The sequence below is a fragment of the Vitis riparia genome, chromosome 14, assembly GCF_004353265.1.
Source record: "Vitis riparia cultivar Riparia Gloire de Montpellier isolate 1030 chromosome 14, EGFV_Vit.rip_1.0, whole genome shotgun sequence".
Lineage (NCBI taxonomy): Eukaryota > Viridiplantae > Streptophyta > Magnoliopsida > Vitales > Vitaceae > Vitis > Vitis riparia.
Genome location: NC_048444.1, coordinates 4,519,488 through 4,541,121, shown reverse-complemented (window position 1 = coordinate 4,541,121; position 21,634 = coordinate 4,519,488). Strand labels below are relative to the sequence as shown.

At 37.4% G+C, this 21,634-nt stretch overlaps 4 protein-coding genes and 1 pseudogene across 4 annotated transcripts; 1 reads left to right on the top strand and 4 right to left on the bottom strand.

The window, feature by feature from the left end:
* Positions 1-114: 114 nt before the first annotated feature.
* LOC117930046 lies at positions 115-2,256 on the bottom strand (annotated as a pseudogene).
* LOC117929850 (receptor-like protein EIX1) lies at positions 337-7,603 on the top strand. Its single transcript, XM_034850272.1, has 2 exons — positions 337-411; positions 487-7,603. The coding sequence occupies exon 2, from the start codon at positions 4,436-4,438 to the stop codon at positions 7,430-7,432; it is 2,997 nt and encodes a 998-aa protein (XP_034706163.1). The 5' UTR covers positions 337-411; positions 487-4,435; the 3' UTR covers positions 7,433-7,603.
* Positions 7,604-8,725: 1,122 nt separating this feature from the next.
* Positions 8,726-11,551, bottom strand: LOC117930044. The gene is made up of 9 exons (XM_034850492.1): positions 11,541-11,551; positions 11,252-11,365; positions 11,000-11,100; positions 10,812-10,905; positions 10,609-10,726; positions 10,221-10,387; positions 9,968-10,120; positions 9,752-9,831; positions 8,726-9,485 (listed from the first exon to the last, which is right to left on the bottom strand). Exons 1-9 carry the CDS (start codon positions 11,549-11,551, stop codon positions 9,463-9,465), a joined length of 861 nt encoding a protein of 286 aa, XP_034706383.1. The 3' UTR covers positions 8,726-9,462.
* A 355-nt stretch (positions 11,552-11,906) lies between these two features.
* On the bottom strand, positions 11,907-13,933 carry LOC117929861 (receptor-like protein EIX2). Its single transcript, XM_034850280.1, has one exon. It carries the CDS (start codon positions 13,163-13,165, stop codon positions 12,089-12,091), a length of 1,077 nt encoding a protein of 358 aa, XP_034706171.1. The 5' UTR covers positions 13,166-13,933; the 3' UTR covers positions 11,907-12,088.
* LOC117929860 (receptor-like protein EIX1) lies at positions 11,907-15,603 on the bottom strand. Its single transcript, XM_034850279.1, has one exon. The coding sequence runs from the start codon at positions 15,107-15,109 to the stop codon at positions 13,172-13,174; it is 1,938 nt and encodes a 645-aa protein (XP_034706170.1). The 5' UTR covers positions 15,110-15,603; the 3' UTR covers positions 11,907-13,171.
* Positions 15,604-21,634: the final 6,031 nt, after the last annotated feature.

The following is a 21,634-nucleotide window of genomic DNA, read 5'->3' as shown; positions in this document are numbered from 1 at the left end:
TTCCCTATTCCCTATTCCCTAGTACCAAACACCCCTTATGTTTTCAACAAGTATCTCTTCATCTTAAGGCATGTTCTCAGATTTTCTTCAACTGCCATAGTTTTTTTCAAACACCTACACCTTTCTTCTCAGACGGGCAACATTCAGTGCCACAGCCAGAAGGAGCCTATCTTTCATTTTCTCGTCAAAACGAAAATAAGCATACTGCCATGACGTCTTGATTATCAAAGTGCCACAAACTCCCCAGAATCCTATGATGAATCCCAGTCCTATGCTAACAAAGAACCATGGCAATTCAGAGTCATCTCCATCTTCATCATCATTGTCTTCTCCTTTCCCAGTTGGAATTGTTCCATTGTTGTCATGGCACTCTGTTATCAGAGGAAATCCACAAAGTGCGGGGTTGCCCTGGTATGTAGACGGATCAATTAAGGTTTGAAACTGGTTGCCTGTTGGGATTTTCCCTGACAAGTTATTGTGTGACAGATTCAGGTGAAACAAAAAGGTTATGGAAGCCATGCTCATTGGAATTGGACCAGAAAGTTTGTTTCTTGATAGGTCGAGGGTCTCCAACCACTGCAAGTTTCCAATTTTTCTGGTATATTTCCCCCCAAATTATTACTGGACAAATTCAGGGTTCCTAGTTTCAGAAGGCTTGTTAGTTCGATAGGAATCTCCCCTGATAAGCTATTATTGGACAGAACCAGACTATTCACAGGGTAGAGAATGTTATAGTATTCCAGTGCTCTTCCTTTAGTAACAAGTTTCAAGCATCCATCGTATTGTGCTATATCTGTATATCATCATCTGAAAGTTCAGATTTGAAGCCACTCAAGCTCCCAAAACAGGAAGGAATGAATCCTGGCACATGGTTGTGTGAGAGGTCCAGTATGTGAAGCGTGGAAAGGGCACAGATTTCTGAAGGAATATTACCGCTGAAGAAGTTGGACCACAAGGCTAAAATCAAGAGGGATGGAATGCTTTCTTCTATCCGGGATGGAATGTTTCCAGAAAATTTGTTATCACCAAGATCAAGGATTTCCAAGGCACTGCAGTTTTGCAGCTGGGAAGGAAGTTCACCAGAGTGATTGTTGTTGGATAGCACCAAGAATCTGAGTGCCGTGAGGGAAACCATTGATCTTGGTATTATACCTGAGAGGCTGTTGTTTGACATACCTGCAATATACAGGGAAGACATCTCATTCCAGATCTGAGGAATTTCTCCAGATAAATTATTTTTGGAGATAACCAAGGTGATCATCAAAGCCTTTAGATTACCTATAGACAAGGGAATGCTGCCATTCAGAGAGTTCCAAGAGATATCCAAATCTGTCAGAATGGGTATTACTTCACCAATGTTTTGAGGAATTGGTCCAGAAAACAAATTACTCCTCAAATACAGTGTACTCACATTAAAATACTGTTGATACCAAGTCAACTGATGATGGATTCCTCCCTCTGAGGTAGCAATGAAAGCTCCCGTTCAGATGCTAGAATTTGGACTTCCTGCTTCCCTACACAAAGATGTTCGGACGGGTTGTTCGGGCACACCCTCCGAAGCCCAAGTCAGATGCTAGGAAGAATGGAAACCTTTAGAGAGAGAATGGAAACCCTTAGAGAGAGAGATCATAGAACTCACAGTGTCCTCTCCTTCTGTTCTATTACAGTAGGGTTTTTATAGTGTTCAAAGGTGGAGAGGGGCTCAATAGTGCTGAGATGGTCATTGTAGTGATGATTGTGCAGTAGTGACAAGACAATCATCATATTTATAGGACGGTTGGGGCTGTGTTAGACGACGCGTCATGACATAGCTTGTAGTCTTTTCAACCTTGCTGGTGACTTGAGACTTGTTGTGCCTGTCTACTGAAGTAGACGTGAGGATGGGAAGGGTCTTATCAGTCAATCTGGTGTCAGCTAACCAGGGCTTGCATATCAGAGAAGATTTGAGGCTATCGGGGGGATGCGGGCCGCTCAGTGGCGCAAATGGTCTAGACAGAACCCGGGTGCCTTGAAGGTTGTTTGAATAGTGATGAAGAACTGTCACATGCCCTAACTGGGATAATGCCACGTGGACAGACGCATGGATGTACTCGTGGGTGGACACGTGGGATAAGGCCCCCACAAATACCAGAGTGGGAGAGGACCATCAAAGAGGTTTGAGCTCAAATCAACATTGGATAGGTAGTTGAACACTAGTGAGTTTGGAACTTTGCCTCTTAATTGATTATAAGCAATGTCGAGTTCACTGAGCTGCATTATTCAGCACCATAGTGGTCAACTCATTTTGAGTTCTGAGCCAGCTAGGAAATTTGGGACCTTGGCAAGATCTAAGGTTAATGTATGTGAGTTTGAAAGGAGAAGCCCAGTTAGAGATGTTGAAAACTAAAGAAACATTTGGAGAACTTTTAGTAATCGACAGCTGCTTTAGGTTTGAGAGGTTGGCAAAGTGAGCTTCTGTTATGACACCTTCCCATGAATTCTCATTAAGCTCCAGCATGACCAGCGATGAGAGTTGTCCAATGCTGTCTGGGATGATCCCACCCATTTGATTCTGAGAGAGGTACAATACCTGTAAAGAGGATAAGCTCCCAATTGATTCTGGAATTGAACTGCAAAATGAATTAGACAGTAATTGAAGATATCTTAAATTCTTAAGATGCCCCAATGAATCTTGCAGGTTTCCAGTCAGTTTATTGTATCCCAAATCCAGATTCTCTAAGGTGCTGTAAGAGCATGCAGATAAGCCATTGAGGAACTCAGTTATCTCACCAGAAAGTTTGTTAACAGAGAATCAATGTCCGCAAATTGCACAAATTTCCCAGTGTTCTTGGAAACTCTCCTTCAATGTTCGAATTCTTGGACAAATCAAGTAGCTGGAGAGAAGTAAAGTTCTGGAATGCATCTGGAAGTCCACCTTGGAGGTTGTTGGAGTTGAGATCAAGGTGCACAAGGCTACTGAGATTAAATAACCAGTGAGGAATGGTGGAGTCAAACCCTTGAGAGATCAAGAAGGGAAAGAGAAGTAAAATTGAGAAATGGAAGAGAAAGGGACAGGTTGGAAAGTTGACAGTTGGGCAAGTGCAACTCCAAAAGAGAAGGTAAAGTATCTGGAGCCAGTAGCCTGCAGCCTTGCTGAGATCAATACGTCCCAAGTTAAGGTACTTCAAAGAAGAAAGGCCTGACAGCCATTCCAGGCCATTCTTGTTTGGTTCGATAGTGTGTTGAGATCAAGGTAGTGCAAGTTTGAGAGGTTTGCAATAGATGGAGAGATCATACCACCAAAGGATGCTCCAGAGAGATTGAGATATCTCAACTTCCCAAGTGATCCAACGAATTTTGGAATTTCCATTCCTTCAAAATTATTCATGCTGATGTCTAGATAATTCAGATATTTCAAATGGAGCAAAGAAGGATTGATCTCACCACCCAACTCGCTAACTGTTCCATCGCCCTCCAAACTGTTTGGGAATGGGTTGCCAAGTTTGAGCTTGATGATGCTTCCAGTCCTGTTATAGCAGCTAACTCCTCTCCATTTACTATAATCTTCTCTGACCCAAGATGACATCCAACCTCAAGAATCCGTGAAGCCTTGTTTGAACTTGAGAAGTGCTTCCTTCTCAACTTCTAGGCAATCCATGTTCTGATTGGCATCACATGAGCTGAGTTTAATTGTTCCTTGGGACAAATAGTAGGAGTGAGAGAAATTGAGTAATGACATTGCACATGATTATGTTATGATCAAAGTGTAAGAGGAAGAGAGTTTCTCTTCTATCCAACAGAAGGCTGAATTAGTCTACTTACAGAACAAATTAGGTGCTTGAGGGGAAGATTTAGTTGGTTGATGTGGTTAGGACATTTGACCCCACATGATATTGAAATGCTTTGCCCTTTTTGAGACGCTAGAATGTGAACATTTTTTATAGGTTATGATGTGAACATTAGAAACTCTGTTAGGAAGTGTGACAATACCTTGTTCCAAAAGGAGGAGTAACTTTGTGATATCCTCACCAGCTACTATTCTACCGAACTTGAGAACTCTGTTCCCATTTGACATTATCCTGACTGCTATAGCCTAAATTTTTACTCAGTGATAGTGTTAGCTTCTCTATACGCATTATGAGTTGTGATCTTGTCAACTGACAAACTACGACAGCCAGACTCCTGGTGGGGGTTGTTAGAGCCACAATAGTAAAACTGAATGGAGTAGGGAATTTGAGCTGTTGAAGCGTTCCTGTCCTTAATGAAAATGTCTTGCCTTCTTTGTTTTGTAGTGTGGCCTCTTTGACACGCTAATGTAACACTTGCTTTAATAGGTCCAGATGTGGACATCAAAACTTTACTAGAACGTGTGACAATGCCAAAGCTTTGGGGTAATTGCATTTGTTCTTATGTATAGAGCTTCACGGTATACTACTTCAGCAACTCGCATAGAAACATGGCTACTACCAATGCCTGTCTTCAACTTCTTTTTCTTGTCATTATGTCCTCGGGGTTTCTTTTCCATGAAACCCTTAAACCAGGCTGCTGCCATGGTGATCACCATAGGGCAGCCTCCATTGACACTGAGAGGGTAGCTCTTCTCAAGTTCAAACAAGGCCTTACAGATCCTTCTCATCGACTCTCATCTTGGGTAGGGGAAGACTGCTGCAAGTGGAGAGGCGTCGTCTGCAACAACAGGAGTGGACATGTCATCAAACTCAATCTGCGTAGTCTTGATGATGATGGAACAGATGGCAAGTTGGGCGGTGAGATAAGTCTTTCTTTGCTTGATCTGAAATATCTGAATCACTTAGACCTGAGCATGAATAATTTTGAAGGGACTGGAATCCCAAGGTTTATTGGTTCACTGGAAAGGTTGAGATATCTCAATCTCTCCTGTGCCTCCTTCAGTGGACCAATTCCTCCACAACTTGGAAATCTTTCCAGGTTAATCTACCTTGACCTCAAGGAATACTTTGATTTCAACAGATACCCTGATGAGTCCAGCCAGAATAATCTTCAGTGGATATCTGGTCTTTCTTCTTTAAGACACGTTAATTTAGAAGGAGTCAATCTAAGTAGAGCTTCTGCTTATTGGCTTCATGCTGTTAGCAAGCTTCCTTCTCTTTCAGAGTTGCATCTATCTAGTTGTGGACTTTCTGTCCTCCCTCGTTCTCTCCCATCTTCCAATCTTACATCCCTTTCAATACTTGTTCTCTCCAACAATGGTTTCAACTCCACAATACCCCACTGGTTATTCCAGCTGAGGAATCTTGTGCACCTTGATCTCAGCTTTAACAATCTTCGAGGCTCAATTTTAGATGCATTTGCAAACAGGACTTGTCTTGAAAGTTTAAGAAAGATGGGTAGCCTCTGCAACTTGAAAACACTGATCCTTTCTGAGAACGATTTGAATGGGGAAATAACTGAAATGATAGATGTTTTATCTGGGTGCAACAAGTGTAGTTTAGAGAACCTGAATCTGGGATTGAATGAACTGGGTGGTTTTCTTCCTTATTCACTAGGAAACCTGGACAACTTGCAGTCTCTTCTGCTTTGGGAGAACTCGTTTGTAGGCTCAATTCCGAATTCAATAGGAAACTTGTCGAATTTGGAAGAGCTATACCTCTCTAATAATCAAATGAGTGGGACCATTCCAGAAACACTTGGACAACTTAATGAGTTGGCTGCGTTAGATATCTCTGAGAATCCATGGGAAGGTGTTCTAACAGAAGCCCATTTGTCAAATCTCACAAACTTAAAGGAGTTGTCCATCGCTAAATTTTCGTTACTTCCAGACCTAACATTGGTTATCAATATCAGTTCTGAGTGGATTCCCCCTTTTAAGCTCCAATACCTTAATCTGAGATCATGCCAAGTGGGTCCTAAATTTCCAGTTTGGCTCAGAAACCAAAATGAGCTTAACACTCTAATACTCAGGAATGCTCGAATTTCAGACACCATACCAGAGTGGTTTTGGAAGTTAGACTTGGAATTGGATCAACTGGACTTGGGCTATAATCAATTAAGTGGCAGAACTCCAAACTCATTAAAGTTCACTCTTCAATCCTCGGTTTGTTTGATGTGGAACCATTTCAATGGTTCTCTGCCCCTTTGGTCATCAAATGTGAGTAGCCTACTTTTGAGAAATAATTCATTTTCTGGACCAATCCCTCGGGATATCGGGGAAAGAATGCCCATGCTGACAGAGTTAGATCTCTCTCATAACTCTCTAAGTGGAACCCTTCCCGAGTCCATTGGTGAACTAATTGGTTTAGTGACTCTGGAAATCTCAAACAATAGTTTGACTGGAGAAATCCCTGCATTGTGGAATGGTGTTCCCAATTTGGTGGCGCATGTAGACCTGTCAAACAACAACTTATCTGGCGAGCTGCCAACTTCTGTGGGTTCTCTGTCCTACCTTATGTTTTTAATGCTCAGCAACAATCATCTTTCTGGGGAACTTCCTTCTGCCTTGCAGAATTGCACAAACATCCGTACTCTTGATCTCGGAGGCAACAGATTTTCAGGAAATATTCCAGCATGGATTGGACAAACAATGCCAAGTCTTTGGATTCTACGACTACGATCAAATTTGTTTGATGGGAGCATTCCGTTACAACTTTGCACTCTTTCCTCTCTTCACATATTGGATCTTGCACAAAATAATCTGTCAGGATCTATTCCCTCTTGCGTTGGGAATTTGAGTGCTATGGCATCTGAAATTGAAACATACAGATATGAGGCCGAATTGACGGTGTTGACGAAAGGAAGGGAAGATTCATATAGAAACATTCTCTATCTTGTGAATAGCATCGACCTGTCTAACAATGGCCTATCTGGAGATGTGCCCGGAGGGCTAACAAATCTTTCAAGATTAGGCACCTTGAACTTGTCTATGAACCATTTGACAGGAAAAATACCAGACAACATTGGGAACTTAGAATTGTTGGAAACTCTAGACCTCTCAAGAAACCAGCTTTCCGGTCCAATTCCACCAGGTATGGCTTCTTTGACTCTCATGAATCACTTGAACCTGTCGTATAACAACCTGTCAGGTAGAATTCCATCAGGCAACCAGCTGCAAACCCTGGATGATCCATCAATATACTGGGACAACCCTGCACTATGTGGGCGTCCAATAACCGCTAAGTGTCCTGGTGATGATGATGGAACCCCCAATCTTCCCAGTGGAGATGATGAAGATGACGATGAAGATGGAGCTGAGGCTGAAATGAAGTGGTTCTACATGAGCATGGGAACAGGATTTGTGGTGGGGTTTTGGGGAGTTTGTGGCACCTTGGTAGTGAAGGAGTCATGGAGGCATGCCTATTTTAGGCTTGTGAATGACATCAAAGAGTGGCTGCTTCTAGTTATTCAGCTGAATGTAGCCCGTCTCCAAAGGAAACTGAATTTGGGAAAAAGCCAGCATCATACTGGAACAACCTTCTGAAATTAAGTTCCTGAAATGAATGAATGCTTTGATGTAGCCTAGCAGTTCAGCTTCGTGTGCAACCTTCTGACATTATGTTCCAGAAATAAATGAATGCTTCTAGATAGTTTAGCACTTCAGCTTCATGTACAACGTTCTGAAATATGAAGTTTTCCTTCCAAGTTTTTTTAATCCGCTTTGTCTCTTATTTTTCTATCTTTTGGTCACAAATTCACACAAACACTTACATATATACTCGGAGACTTGCCAAAAATAAATAAATGTGTTAATAAACAACAAAGGCCATGTCCGATTCCCAGCATCTCCCGGCATTGCTTTGTGTCCCATCATCTTTTCAACACAACTCTTCACAGGGAAGCAGATTATATTTCATAATTAGATTAAGGATTGTGATTAACAATTTCTAATCTTCATTAAATTTTTTAAATTCAATTTAATTTGACTTTAAGTATGATTACTACTTTCAAAAAATTTAAATTTTATAACAAAAAAATCTATATTAAAAATTCTAATAATATTTTTTTTAAGTTTTTTAGAAAAAATTATCTTGAATTCCTTTAATATATTTATTTTAAAAATTTAAAATGTTTTATTATATTTTAAATAAAAGCATTAAATCATTTCTTAGATTTATATAAAATATTTTATTTAAGATTTAATTTCTAAAATTTTATTAAAAATTTGTGGTGATAATTATTTTTTAGTACAATTAATTTATCTAAATAATTAAAATTATTAAAAGTTATATTAATAATTTATCTTATCAAATTAATTTTAATTTAAAATTATATTTCATAAATATTAAAATGACATTATTTTTTTTAATGTTTGAGTAATTTTTTAAATAAATTTATATTTTTAATATTTTAAAACAAAAAATTCAAAATTAAATAAAATAAAAGGATAAATATAAAAAAAATTAAAGTGAAGTGATAATAATTTTTTAAAATAGGGTTAATGTGATAAATATGAAAAAAAATAAAAAAATAAAAAGATAATATAAATTTAAAATAAACTATAAATTAAAAAAAAAATTGCCCACTCTCTAGGCATTATTTAAATGAAGTATCCAAAATTTCAATCCATGATTTAAGCTTGGCCCTTAGATCAGACATTTAATTCAGATGAGGTTTAAAAACACACAAGCTTCATCCTGGTCATTGGATCAAAAATCTTTCATTTCAACCCTTGATTGGAGGAAAAGAAACATATAGATATGTCACAGACTTTTTGGCAAAAAAAGTCATTTTTCAAAGAATTTTTGGAGATTTTTTGCTTCATCCACTTCAGCGATTATTTCGGTCCAAGCCCATAAATTGGCGATTCAAAATTTCTCATTTCCATGCCATTTTTTGCTTTGACTGTCGTTAATATTCGATATTTTGTTGAAATATCGGCAAAATTTCAAACCTTGTTTGGGATTAAAGCTTGCATGACAAGTGGTATCAAAGCTTAGCTAAAGATACAGGGGTTTATGTTTGTAGGGCAATTTCTTTTCTGGCCCCAATTCCTCTGGAGTTTGGTGAAAGAATGCCCCCCATGCATTCTTGGTATTGCCATCGGCGTCTATACAAAAATTGACCAAGGGCTTTATGCTGTTCTTGGAGCAGCCTTCCTGATGGCTGGTTCAATGAGGATGACTGTTTCCATCTGTGTCATATGCCTTGAACTCACAAACAACCTCCTCTTACTACCCATAACAATGATTGTGCTCCTAATAGCCAAAAGTGTTGGTGATTGCATCAACCCAAGCATTTATGAGATAATACTGCATCTCAAAGGCCTGCCTTTCTTGGATGTGAATCCTGAGCCATGGATGAGAAATTTATCTGTTGGGGAGCATGCATTATGCCAAGCCACAAGTAGTTACCCCTTAGTGGAGTGGAAAAGGTAGCCCGCATTGTAGATGTCCTGAGAAACACCACGTACAATGGTTCCCAGTTGTAGATGAAGGGGTGGAACCATCTGTCGGTCTGGCCATAGGGGCAACTGAACTGCACTGCATGGAATTGTGCCAAGAGCACACCTTGTTAAAGTGCTGAAGAAGAGGTTCCTGCGAGAGAGAAGGAGAACAGAGGAGTGGGAAGTGAGAGAGAAATTTACCCAGCTAAATCTTTTCTTTCTTTTTGGTTGCATACAATGATAACAATGGCCATTCTTCATTGGAAACTATGCCATAGGTTCAGTGCCTTCAAATATGCAAGGTCATATAGTACTAGATGTTCTTGAATGATGCCATTGTTCATTCAAGATGATACTCCCAGCTACAAGATGCATCATGTCTTCTAAAAAGAAAAGAAAGAAAGAAGAATGTATTACCTCTGGGTTCCAGGAAAGAAATTAAAACCATGGGCTTTATCCAAATGCCATTCCTTACAGGACAACAATGACTTACAATCCTGTTTAATAATTTCAGTATTAGAAGATTGAGACAATAATTCGTGTTTTCTAATTTGCCAAAAATCAAAGTAGAATCAGATCTAATTGCAAGGCAATTCTAAGTAGACAACATAGAAACTTAAGATCCAGAAATACCTCTTTGAAGCTTTCCCATCCACAACTAATATAGATAAGAGTTTTAGGCAGTGACGACCCTCTTCTGGAGATGTTTTGCTTTCAATCTGAACTGAGGCTTCCTTTGCACGTAAAATCCATGGTTCGTTTTCGTTCTTGACCTTTGAAAAAGACCTGAAATAGAGGCACAAAGAATGAATTACTTAAATCTTAAAGCTTTAGAGTTGCTGTTTCATACATTTCAGTCACATGGAAATTACAGAAGCACCCATACCTTTCAGTTGATATAGCTCCTTTCTCAGCTAATGATATAGTCCGTAGTGCATCAACCAGAGATGGATCCAGCCCCTTTCTAGGAGGCTCAACAACAACTACACCTGATCCCACTAGCCAAGAAAGAGGTCTCTGTTCCAGTTCAATGAATGAAACTCTTATTATAGGCTGAAATATTTACAAGAGTGAGAAGTCAAAATTTAATTTTCAATAATATTGCCAGCTTATCTGACTTTAGTCACTAGTAATGTAAAAGAATAAAAAAGTAGGAGATATCCGTATGTATGAGCTCCAGAGGAAAATTCAGAGGGTTATTTGTGTTTTTGTTTGTATGTGTGTGGGGGCATGTGTATGTATGAGTGTAAATGTTTGAGGTTTTGAACACTAACAATTGAAGTGTCTGCATGATGCCATCTGATGGTACCATCTATAGACTTTGGTAAGCGGCCAACTGTCTTCTCAAAAGATAGCTTTGCCTCTTTGTCAATCTCAATGCATTTAACAGACCTGGAAAACAAGGATAATTAACTTGGAATTAATATATCTTCTAGTTGGATATCTTCCAGAGAACTTGAACCATCTGAGTTCTTGCCTGCATTTTCTGGTGGAAGCTAATGATAATCCAATGACACCAGCTCTGGTACACAAATCAGCAACTCTGCCCCATTTGGGACATACTTTTGTAACTTACGAAGCAATGAATCAAAAGCCTGAACAGAAGCAGCAGAGCAGCAGCATACAAGCAGGATTTCTCTCAAGGAACATAAGATAGAATCAGACATCTTATGTTAGTGAGCCGCAGCTGTGTCCTATGTGATGCAGGAACACAAAAAGGAACACGGAACTTGGGTGCCCAAACAAGAGACAGATAAAACCGGAGGCTCCAGGCCCAGCAATTCCATCAATTAATTGTATCAAAAAGGGAATTGTACATTCTCAAGGACTTGATGTCCCTCAGATCCTGAAATGAATTATAATTTAATGATGATTGATAAATAAGATGGAATAAAGACGTTCCTATCAAAGGTGTACCAGTCTACCGCTATCAAAGGTGAAATCTGAAATGCCGTGGTTGTGGAAGAAGTCGTGACGCCGTCAAGAATGATCGGACGGTGGAGGTTGACCTCTTGAGTACAACCAGAGCACCTGCAAAAACAAGCATTGGAAAGCAATTTGTACAAGTAAATGGAGAAAGAGAGAGAAGGGTGTTTTGTTGACCAATATGAATCTTCTTGTTGATCAATACGAATCTTCTAGTTTATTGTTCGTTGAACGGGTTACATTCGTCTCTATGCATTAATTTGGAATATGCTGGCTAAACCTGATCGCCATTCCAAATGATTGAAGTTTCTCTCAGCCTTTTATATTTCTGCCTGCCTTGGGTTATGCGGCCTTTTTATCAGCCATCATATCCTTATATTATATGTCACTATGAATAGAATTCAGGTTCTGCTGCAAGGTGACGCTTCTGGAGATTGCGACTCATGTCCACCAAGCGTGTTCAAACATCAAATATAGCTGTGGAGGCAGGGTGGAGATCGAGTCTCTGCTTGGAATTGAAATAATTTTTTTCGGAGTTATATATTCTTGGGAGATATATTCCTATTCCTTCTCTTCTGACAAGTAAACAAGGCCTAGGACTCTGCCAGTATTGGAGCTTTAACTGTAAAATAGGTTTGGCTGATTATTCGTGCTACTAACACAATATTTAAAAGCAATCAAGATCATAAGAAATAATTCCCAAACATAAATTTGTTTGTGTAAATGGCAGGTTTACAATTGATGAGAACTGATGTTTTCAACAAGTATCTTTTCATCTTAAAGCATGTTCCCAGATTTTCTTCAGCTGCCACAGTTTTTTTCAAACACCTACACCTTTCTTGTCAGACGGGCAACATTCAGTGCCACAGCCAGAAGGAGCCTATCTTTCATTTTCTCGACAAAACGAAAAAAAGCATACCGCCATGACGTCTTGATTATCAAAGTGCCACAAACTCCCCAGAATCCTATGATGAATCCTAGTCCCATGCTAACAAAGAACCATGGCAATTCAGAGTCATCTCCATCTTCATCATCATTGTCTTCTCCTTTCCCAGTTGGAATTGTTCCATTGTTGTCATGGCACTCTGTCGTTAGAGGAAATCCACAAAGTGCGAGGTTGCCCTGGTAAATAGACGGATCAATCAAGGTTTGAAACTGGTTGCCTGTTGGGATTTTCCCTGACAAGTTATTGTGTGCCAGATTCAGGTGAACCAAAAAGGTTATGGAAGCCATGCTCATTGGAATTGGACCAGAAAGTTTGTTTCTTGATAGGTCGAGAGTCTCCAACCACTGCAAGTTTTCAATCTTTTCTAGTATATTTCCCCCCAAATTATTGCTGGACAAATTCAAGGTTCCCAGTTTCAGAAGGCTTGTTAGTTCTATTGGAATCTCTCCTGATAAGCTATTATTGGACAGATCCAGACTATTCACAAGGTAGAGAGTGCTATAGTATTCCAGTGCTCTTCCTTTTGCAATGAGTTTCAAGCGTCCCTCATACCGTTCTAGATCATCATCGGAAAGTTCAGATTTGAAGCCACTCAAGTTCCCAAAACAGGGAGGAATGAATCCTGACACATGGTTGTGTGAGAGGTCCAGTATGTGAAGAGCGGAAAGGGCACAGATTTCTGAAGGAATATTACCGCTGAAGAAGTTGGACCGCAAGGCTAAGATCAACAGGGATGGCATGCTTTCTCCTATCCAGGCTGGAATGTTTCCAGAAAATTTGTTATCACCAAGATCAAGGCTTTCCAAGGCACTGCAGTTTTGCAGCTGGGAAGGAAGTTCACCAGAGAGATTGTTGTTGGATAGCACCAAGAATCTGAGTGCAGTGAGGGAACCCAGTGATCTTGGTATTGTACCTGAGAGGCTGTTGTTTGACATATCTACAATATACAGGGAAGGCATCTTGTTCTAGAACTGAGGAATTTCTCCAGATAAATTATTATTGGAGATAACCAAGGTGATCAAAGCCTGTAGATCACCCATAGACAAGGGAATGCTGCCATTTAGAGAGTTCCAAGAGATATCTAAATCTGTCAAAATGGGCATTACTTGACCGATGTTCTGAGGAATTGGTCCAGAAAATAGATTTCCCCTCAGATACAGTGTACTTACATTAGACGACCAGAGTGGGAGAGGACCATCGAAGAGGTTTGAACTCAAATCAACATTGGCTAGGTAGCTGAACACTAATGAGTTTGGAACTCTGCCACTTAATTGATTATAAGCAATGTCTAGTTCACTGAGCTGCAAATCTAATTTCCATAACCAATCTGGTATAGTACCTGAAATTCCAGCATTATTCAGCACTACGGTGGTCAACTCATTTTGAGTTCTGAGCCAGGTAGGAAATTTGGGACCCAATTGGCAAGATCTAAGGTTGATGTATGTGAGTTTGAAAGGAGGAGCCCAGTCAGAGGAGATGTTGAAAACCAAAGAAACATTTGGAGAACTTTTAGTAATAGACAACTGCTTTAAGCTTGAGAGGTTGGCAAAATGAGCTTCTGTTATGACACCTTCCCATGAGTTCTCATTGAGCTCTAGCACGACCAGTGATGAGAGTTGTCCAAGGCTGTCTGGGATGATCCCACCCATTTGATTCTGCGAGAGGTACAATTCCTGTAAAGAGGATAAGCTCCCAATTGATTCTGGAATTGAACCGCCAAATGAATTAGACCATAACCGAAGATATCTTAAATTCTTAAGATGCCCCAATGAATCTGGCAGGTTTCCAGTCAGTTTATTGAATCCCAAATCCAGATTCTCTAAGGTGCTGTAAGAGCATGCAGATAAGCCATCGAGGAACTCAGCTATCTCACCAGAAAGTTTGTTAACAGAAAGAATCAATGTCCGTAAATAGCACAAATTTCCCAGTATTCTCGGTAACTCACCTTCAATGTTCGAATTCTTGGACAAATCAAGTAGCTGGAGAGAAGTGAAGTTCTGGAATGCATCTGGTAGTCCACCTTGGAGGTTGTTGGAGTTGAGATCAAGGTACACAAGGCTACTGAGATTAAATAACCAGTGAGGAATGGTGGAGTCAAACCCACTGTTTGAGAGATCAAGAATGGAAAGAGAGGTAAAATTGAGAAATGGAAGAGAAAGAGAAAGGTTGGAAAGTTGACAGTTGGGCATGTGCAACTCCAAAAGAGACGGTAAAGTATTAACGGTCTGGAGCCAGTAGGCTGCAGCCTTGCTGAGATCAATACCTCCCAAGTTAAGGTACTTCAAAGAAGAAAGGCCTGACAGCCATTCCAGGCCATTCTTGTTTGGTTCGATAGAGTATGTGTTGAGATCAAGGTAGCGCAAGTTTGAGAGGTTTGCAATATTTGGAGGGATGATACCACCAAAGGATGCTCCAGAGAGATTGAGATATCTCAACTTCCCAAGCGATCCAATGAATTTTGGAATTTCCATTCCTTCAAAATTATTCTTGCTGAGGTCTAGATAATTCAGATATTTCAAGCTGAGCAAAGAAGGATTGATCTCACCGCCCAACTCGCTAGCTGTTCTATCGCCCTCCAAACTGTTTGGGAATGGGTTGCCAAGTTTGAGCTTGATGACGCGTCCAGTCCTGTTATAGCAGCTAACTCCTCTCCATTTACAACAATCTTCTCCGACCCAAGATGACAGCCGACCTGAAGGATCTGTGAGGCCTTGTTTGAACTTAAGAAGTGCTTCCTTCTCAACTTCTAGGCAATTCATGTTCTGATTGGCATCACATGAGCTGAGTTTAATTGTTCCTTGGGACAAAAACCCAGATAGTAGAAGGAGTGAAAGAAATTGAGTAATGACATCGCACATGATTATGTTATGATCAAAGTGTAAGAGGGAGAGTTTCTCTTCCATCCAACAGAATGCTGAATTAGTCCACTTATAGAACAAATTAGGTGCCTGAGGGGAAGATTTAGTTGGTTGATGTGGTTAGGACTTTTGACAACCACATGGTGGCTGCTAGAAGTCAATATGGAAATGCTTTGCCCTTTTTGAGATGCTAGAATGTGAACATTTTTTTTATAGGTTAAGATGTGAACATTAGAAACTGTACGAGGAAGTGTGATACGCAATACCTTTTTCCAAAAGGAGGAAGAACTTTCTGATATCCTCACCAGCTACTATTCTGACGAACTTGAGAACTCCATTCCTATTTGACATTATCCTGACTGCTATAGCCTAAATTTGTTACTCAGTGGTAATGTTAGCTTCTCTATACACATGATCTTGTCAAATGACAAACTACGACAGCCGACGGGGGTTGTTAGCTGCCACAATAGTAAAATTGAATGGAGTAGGGAATTTGGGCTGTTGAAGCGTTCCTGTCCTTAATGAAAATGTCTGTCTTCTTTGTTTTGTTGTGTGACCTCTTTGACACGCTAAAGTCTGAACACATGTGCTTTAATAGGTCCAGATGTGGACATCAAAACTTTAATAGAAGGGAAAGTTGTGTTTTCATGGGCCAATATGGTAATAATATTGTTTTTGGAACCCAGGTTTATGAAATGGGAAAAACATTTGTTAATGTGGAAACTTATATCAGTTTCATGCACTCTGAGCCGGTTGTTTTTTTTCTACCGAAATTGCCCCTCCAGGTATCCAGGTCAGCAGCCCATCTCAACACGTGAAGGTAGTACTTGAGGTGCGTTAAGGTAGTACCTGAGGTACATTAAGGTAGTACCTGAAGACCATTAAGGTAGTACCTTATGTGCATTAAGGTAGTACCTTATGTGCATTAAGGTAGTACATGAAATTTGTTATGATTACATACGCCACCGATGGAGTAACCTATGAGAACATAACAATGTCATACTGCAATGTGTAATGAAATGAACTAATTGTGTCTTAAGTCACACAACAACAACATTTCTCAAATATGCACTAAGATAGTACCTGATGTACATTAATGTAGTACCTCAAGCCCATTAAGGTAGTACATGTTTTGCATTAAGGTAGTACCTGATGCGATGAAACAATTCTGTCTTCGTTGACAAAAGATGTACACTACAAATTCCAACAAACATTACAAATTCACAAACACTACCAACAATTTCTACTAACCAACACATAATTTATGCATTTTAATCGCCAATATATGATATTGCCTAATTATATTCATCAATTATTACCATCAGTCTAAAAATTTGAATAAATACACAAGTTTTCCACCCAATTTCTAAATATGTCCACAACATTTTTCCATTTCATGAGTCTCCAATACACAAAAATATTGAGATCGAACAGCCGCTCATACGATCCAAAATCGACATTCGCCTCAACCTATGCCCTCACCAATGGAGGAAAAATTGCAAATACAACAACCACTCGAAAATCACTCTTTTGCTCCAGTTTAAACAAAAAAAATATTAAAAAAACAACCCTAAATACAAATTAATTACCTTCACATTTGATGTGAAGGTTACAGAAAAATGTGATCCAATGAGAAGAACACGAGATTCTTCTTCATGAACCCAATATATCAGAGTTGTCGCTTCCATTCCGGTTCACTTTCCTAAACCAGATTTTCAGTCAACACGTACCCTCATCAAGCCGTCTTCTTAACTCGACCTTGTTTCAATGAAGTGCTCCATTTGGTTCTTCACAATTACCACAAGCAACAAAAATTTCGATTCAGGTTTTCAAGTAAAGGTTTATACTTTCAAATGTGTGAAATTTTGCAAATTTTCACACCCTCTTCGATCCGAAGGGGTGACGAAATTGGGATGATCGGGTTCAAATGGTTAGGACTTTGAGAGGAGAAGGGGTTGAAGATAGAAAACTAGATTGGAGTTTGGGATTAAAGGCTTCAGAAATTAAATGAGAGAAATTGTTGAAAAATATATAAGATTCTCTGCTTCGCCTCGGTGACGGAGTGAAGACAGATGAGAGGAATGACTGCAAAAATGAGAGAGAGGGAAGAAAGAACGGCTGAACGCTAGGGTTTTCTTGTGGGAACCTCTGCTTCGCCTCCGTGACAGTGTGTAGAAAGATGAGAGGAATGGGTACCTGGAGGGGCAAGCTCGGTAGAAAAAACACAGCCAGCTCAGAGTGCATGAAACTGATATAAGTTTCCACATTAACAGATGTTTTTCCCATTTCACAAACCTGGGTTCCAAAAACAATATTATTACCATATTGGCCCATGAAAACACAACTTCCCCTTAATAGAATGTGTAACAATGTCATGTTTTAAGAGGAAGAAAGTTTTAGACTTTAGGCATCTGGAGCTGCCGGCCTTGGTTTAGGAACATTTGCTGAAGTCTTGCTCCTATTTTGGTTTAGGAAAAGACACATAAGTTTAATAATTCAAATAAAATTAAATACGTCGAGATAAAAACATCCCTTTCATATCTTCATTTGCTATTCTAACTTATTTTACTCCATATTCCCATTTAACACAATTTTTACAATTATAGCCAAAATTTGCTATAGAATCAAAGAGAAATGTGCTTGTCAAAGAGTTATTAATTTCATAAATATTTTGCATGTCATTAGAATTATTTAGAGGACCCTATATTTTCATTAGTAGGAACATTTTTAAATCACTTTCAATCTCCATTTGCCTGATATTGCCTTCTCTTGATGGTCAGAGACCATCTCTCAAATTGATACTCTTTGTAGATGCATTACCCATTTGTCTTAAACTAGCTATGCCCTCGAAATCATAACTAGTATAACTCAAAAAAAAAAAAAAAAAAAATTGTATAAAGCGTATAATGACACTTAAACACATGTTGCATTTGGATAGTACATGGAAAAATCAAATGGATATTTTCAAATTGATCCACAGATATGAATTCACAAAGCCATGTACAAAATGAACAATAGACAAATGCATTAGTATTATTCATAAAAAAAATAGTAGAGATGAACATGTACAATAACAAGAATTAGTGTGTAGTTGTTTTGACTACACCATTCTTGGAGATTGTCTTGCGTTTATGTACCATAGATAGAGCAAAAAAGCATAGGAGTCCATCGAAGAAGAGAATAACAAGTTGGAAAAAGTGTTTGGGGTGGCTGAGACATAAAAGGCAAAGAGGGTAATTTGTGAAGAGGAAATATGACCACCCAAATGAGGGAAATGTAGATATTGAAAATAAGGTTGGGGTTTTAGTATTAGAGATAAAGACTAGAGAAGTGGTCGGACAACAACAGTTCTAGACTTGTGATATTACTAGAGTATGAAACCCACGAGTGGATAAACGTGCTGCCAAGTTGTTCGAGTGATGGTGAACTTAGTGAGTGGTGGTGTTTCGACGGAGAAGGGGTGGAAGAGGTGAACCTACCATATGTCACATGAGCTGAAATATATACTAATAAAAATCCTAGACTATGTTACTAATGTGATATGAGTTCAATCATTATTTTTAGCTTAGATTTGTGTTAGTGCCAAGTTTGAGAATTAATGCACTATTTTTTTTAATACAAAGGTAGACAAGGAAGAAAATGTGATAATTTATTAATAATGAGGATGAAAATAGAAAAAGAAATAAATTAACAATAATATCAATACACATAGAATAAAGCCTCTATAAAATAATATGCTTAGGAGTTAGAGAAATCATCATCTTAACGGGATTATTAATTTATCCATAAATAAATAATTGATTAATTTATCTTTAGATAAAATATTATATTTCAGTGGTATAGTATTTGTATATATATGACTTATATAGAAAAAAATAATAGATATAATCAAAAGTTAAAATACAAAAGTCTAAAATACTTTAAAAATGAAGAGATGATTATTAAATATATGAAATTAAAAAACTCTTAAAAAAAGAGACATAGTGTTAAAATTTAATGCCTTAAAAGATAAAAGAAGTTTGAAGTATATAATGGTTTCAAGATATAGCGGAATTGAGAAAAATAGGAGTTATAAAAAGTTATTTAACATTGTATTATGAATTTTGTTTGTTATTTTTTAATGTACTTTGTTGATTATTAATTTAAAATTTCTTAGATATTTAAGAATTTCCTAAAAGGGAGAATTGTGTTTTGGGCCCAGCTGGGCCCAAAAATTAACAAAAGGTCCATATAACTCTTCAAATTGAGTTGAATGATATGAAATAATAACGGACAAATATACCCTTTAAGAACACATATAAAATATTTTATAAAATTAAGTTAAATAATTTTTTTTCAATAATTTTTTTTTCAAAAATACTAAATTAAATAAAAGTGGTTTTCAAAAATATTAAATTAAATAATTTTTTTTCAAAAATATTAAATTAAATAAAACTATTTAAAAAAATATTAAATTAAATAATTTTTTTAAATATTAAAATAAATAAATTTATTTTAAAAAAATATTAAATTAAATAAAAGTATTTTAAAAAAATATTAAATTACATAAAAGTATTTTTTTAAAATATTAAATTAAATCAAAAATATTTTTAAAAAATATCAAATTAAATAAAAGTATTTTTAAAAAATATTAAATTACACAAAAGTATTTTTTAAAAATATTAAATTAAATCAAAAATATTAAATTAAATAAAAGTATTTTTCAAAAATATTAATTTTTTTCTCAAAATCAACAAAGGGCATTTTTGAAAATACTGAAGGATAATATCCTTCAATTCAATTTCCATACTTTCATTGAGTCTTGGGTTCAATTTAAAGAGTTACACGGACCTTTTATTAATTTGGGGGCCCATCTACCCCTAAAACATAATTCTCCCTTTACTTTTACTTTATACATTTAGTGAGGTTATTAATTTAGTATCCTGATTTGAGACCAGAAGATCTTATCATTTAAATAAGGTTATTAATTTATCAAATATTTATTTATTGAGATATTACTATAAATTAAAATAGGTTTTTTCTAATTTTAAAAAAACCATAATTGAGGGTTTTTTTAAAAATAAATAATAAAAGTCGGTTGACCAAATAATTTAAAAATGATGTTCTATTTTTAAAAACAAAATTTTTTTTTTAGTTATTTTTAATAAAATAAAACAATTATACTCTTATAAGGATTTTAATATCCAAATTTTATTAAAATTATTTAATTTTTTATTTAAAAAATATTTTTATTTGAATTAAGTTCATTTTATACTATATAAGTTTATTTTACATTTTTTTTTCTTTTTATGGAATCAAAATAAAATTTTTTTTTGACTTTAATTACAAAATCCAACGGAGGAGGTGCTGAGATCAAGGTAGCGCAAGTTTGAAAGGTTTGCAATATTTGGAGGGATCATACCACAAAAGCATACTCCAGAGAGATTGAGTTGATTCAATGAATTTTGGAATTCCCACTCCGAAATTATTCATGCAGAGATCTAGATGATTCAGATATTTCAAATAGGGGAGTTGTAATAGGCTTTTTGGCATTGTGGGGATTGAGGATAAGATGGACCGGAGCCATTTCCATGAGCGTACAGTTGAAATTCCTGTGGCTGTCCTGACTGGAAAGTTTGTGCGCTCTTCCACATCCTAAGGCATACACGTGACAAGTTTAGTCATGTAGGGATTGTGTCATCAAATTTTCTCCTCTTCCACAAGACAATATGAACCAACTAGAGAAGCCTACTAGAACGTACGTGGACCCAAAAAGAGGTCATGTCTGGTATTAAAAGTAAATTAGACTTGTTAGGTAAAGCTTCTAGCGTACCAAACACCGGTAGATCCATTCATTGACCTCAAGTCTTCCATCCACACTTATTAAGAACCTGAATTTCTACGCATTGCCTCGGATCGCCAACGGCTTAGGCCTAAGATGGGTAGCTTCTGTCAGCCTATGTCCAAGTTGGTTTTCAGAGTCCGAGTCCTCATTTGGGTGCTGAAAAGAGATGCTCTTGTGGACATCATTTCAAGCTCAGTTAGAAGAGAGGGTTGCTTGATGAAGTGTAATCTTCAAATCTATATGTTATTTTGAAAAGTAATTATCTAATTTAATTGGTGGTTTGTTGATAATACAAAATTTTATCACATTTTTTTAGGCGTATGTCAATATTAATATTCTAAGTGATGAGTAAATGTCAAATAATTAGAATATTTATTCTCATTTTCCGTTTCCAAGTGATCTCTTCTTGGTGAGGATCTTTGAAAAAGGATATTTAAAAAAATTAGTTTAAAATCTATGAAAACTTGTGAAGGGTCAAGTTGGCACAAGGCTTAAGTCTCCTTTGTCCACTGCAAAGAGTAGCTGGCTTTCCCTAACCCTTTTCCAATACAATATCATAGGTATGCTTCCATGAAACTGTGTCCCGGACCTCTTTAACTTCTCTTCAAAAATGGAGGCTCTTCACTTGAAGTTGGTTATATCATATATGGAAAGTTGAAAATTATATCCCACTTGCAAAAAAAAAAAAAAAAAGGCAAAAAGAACGCTTAAGTCTAAAGGGGATTTCTGAGAATTTTGGTAGCAGC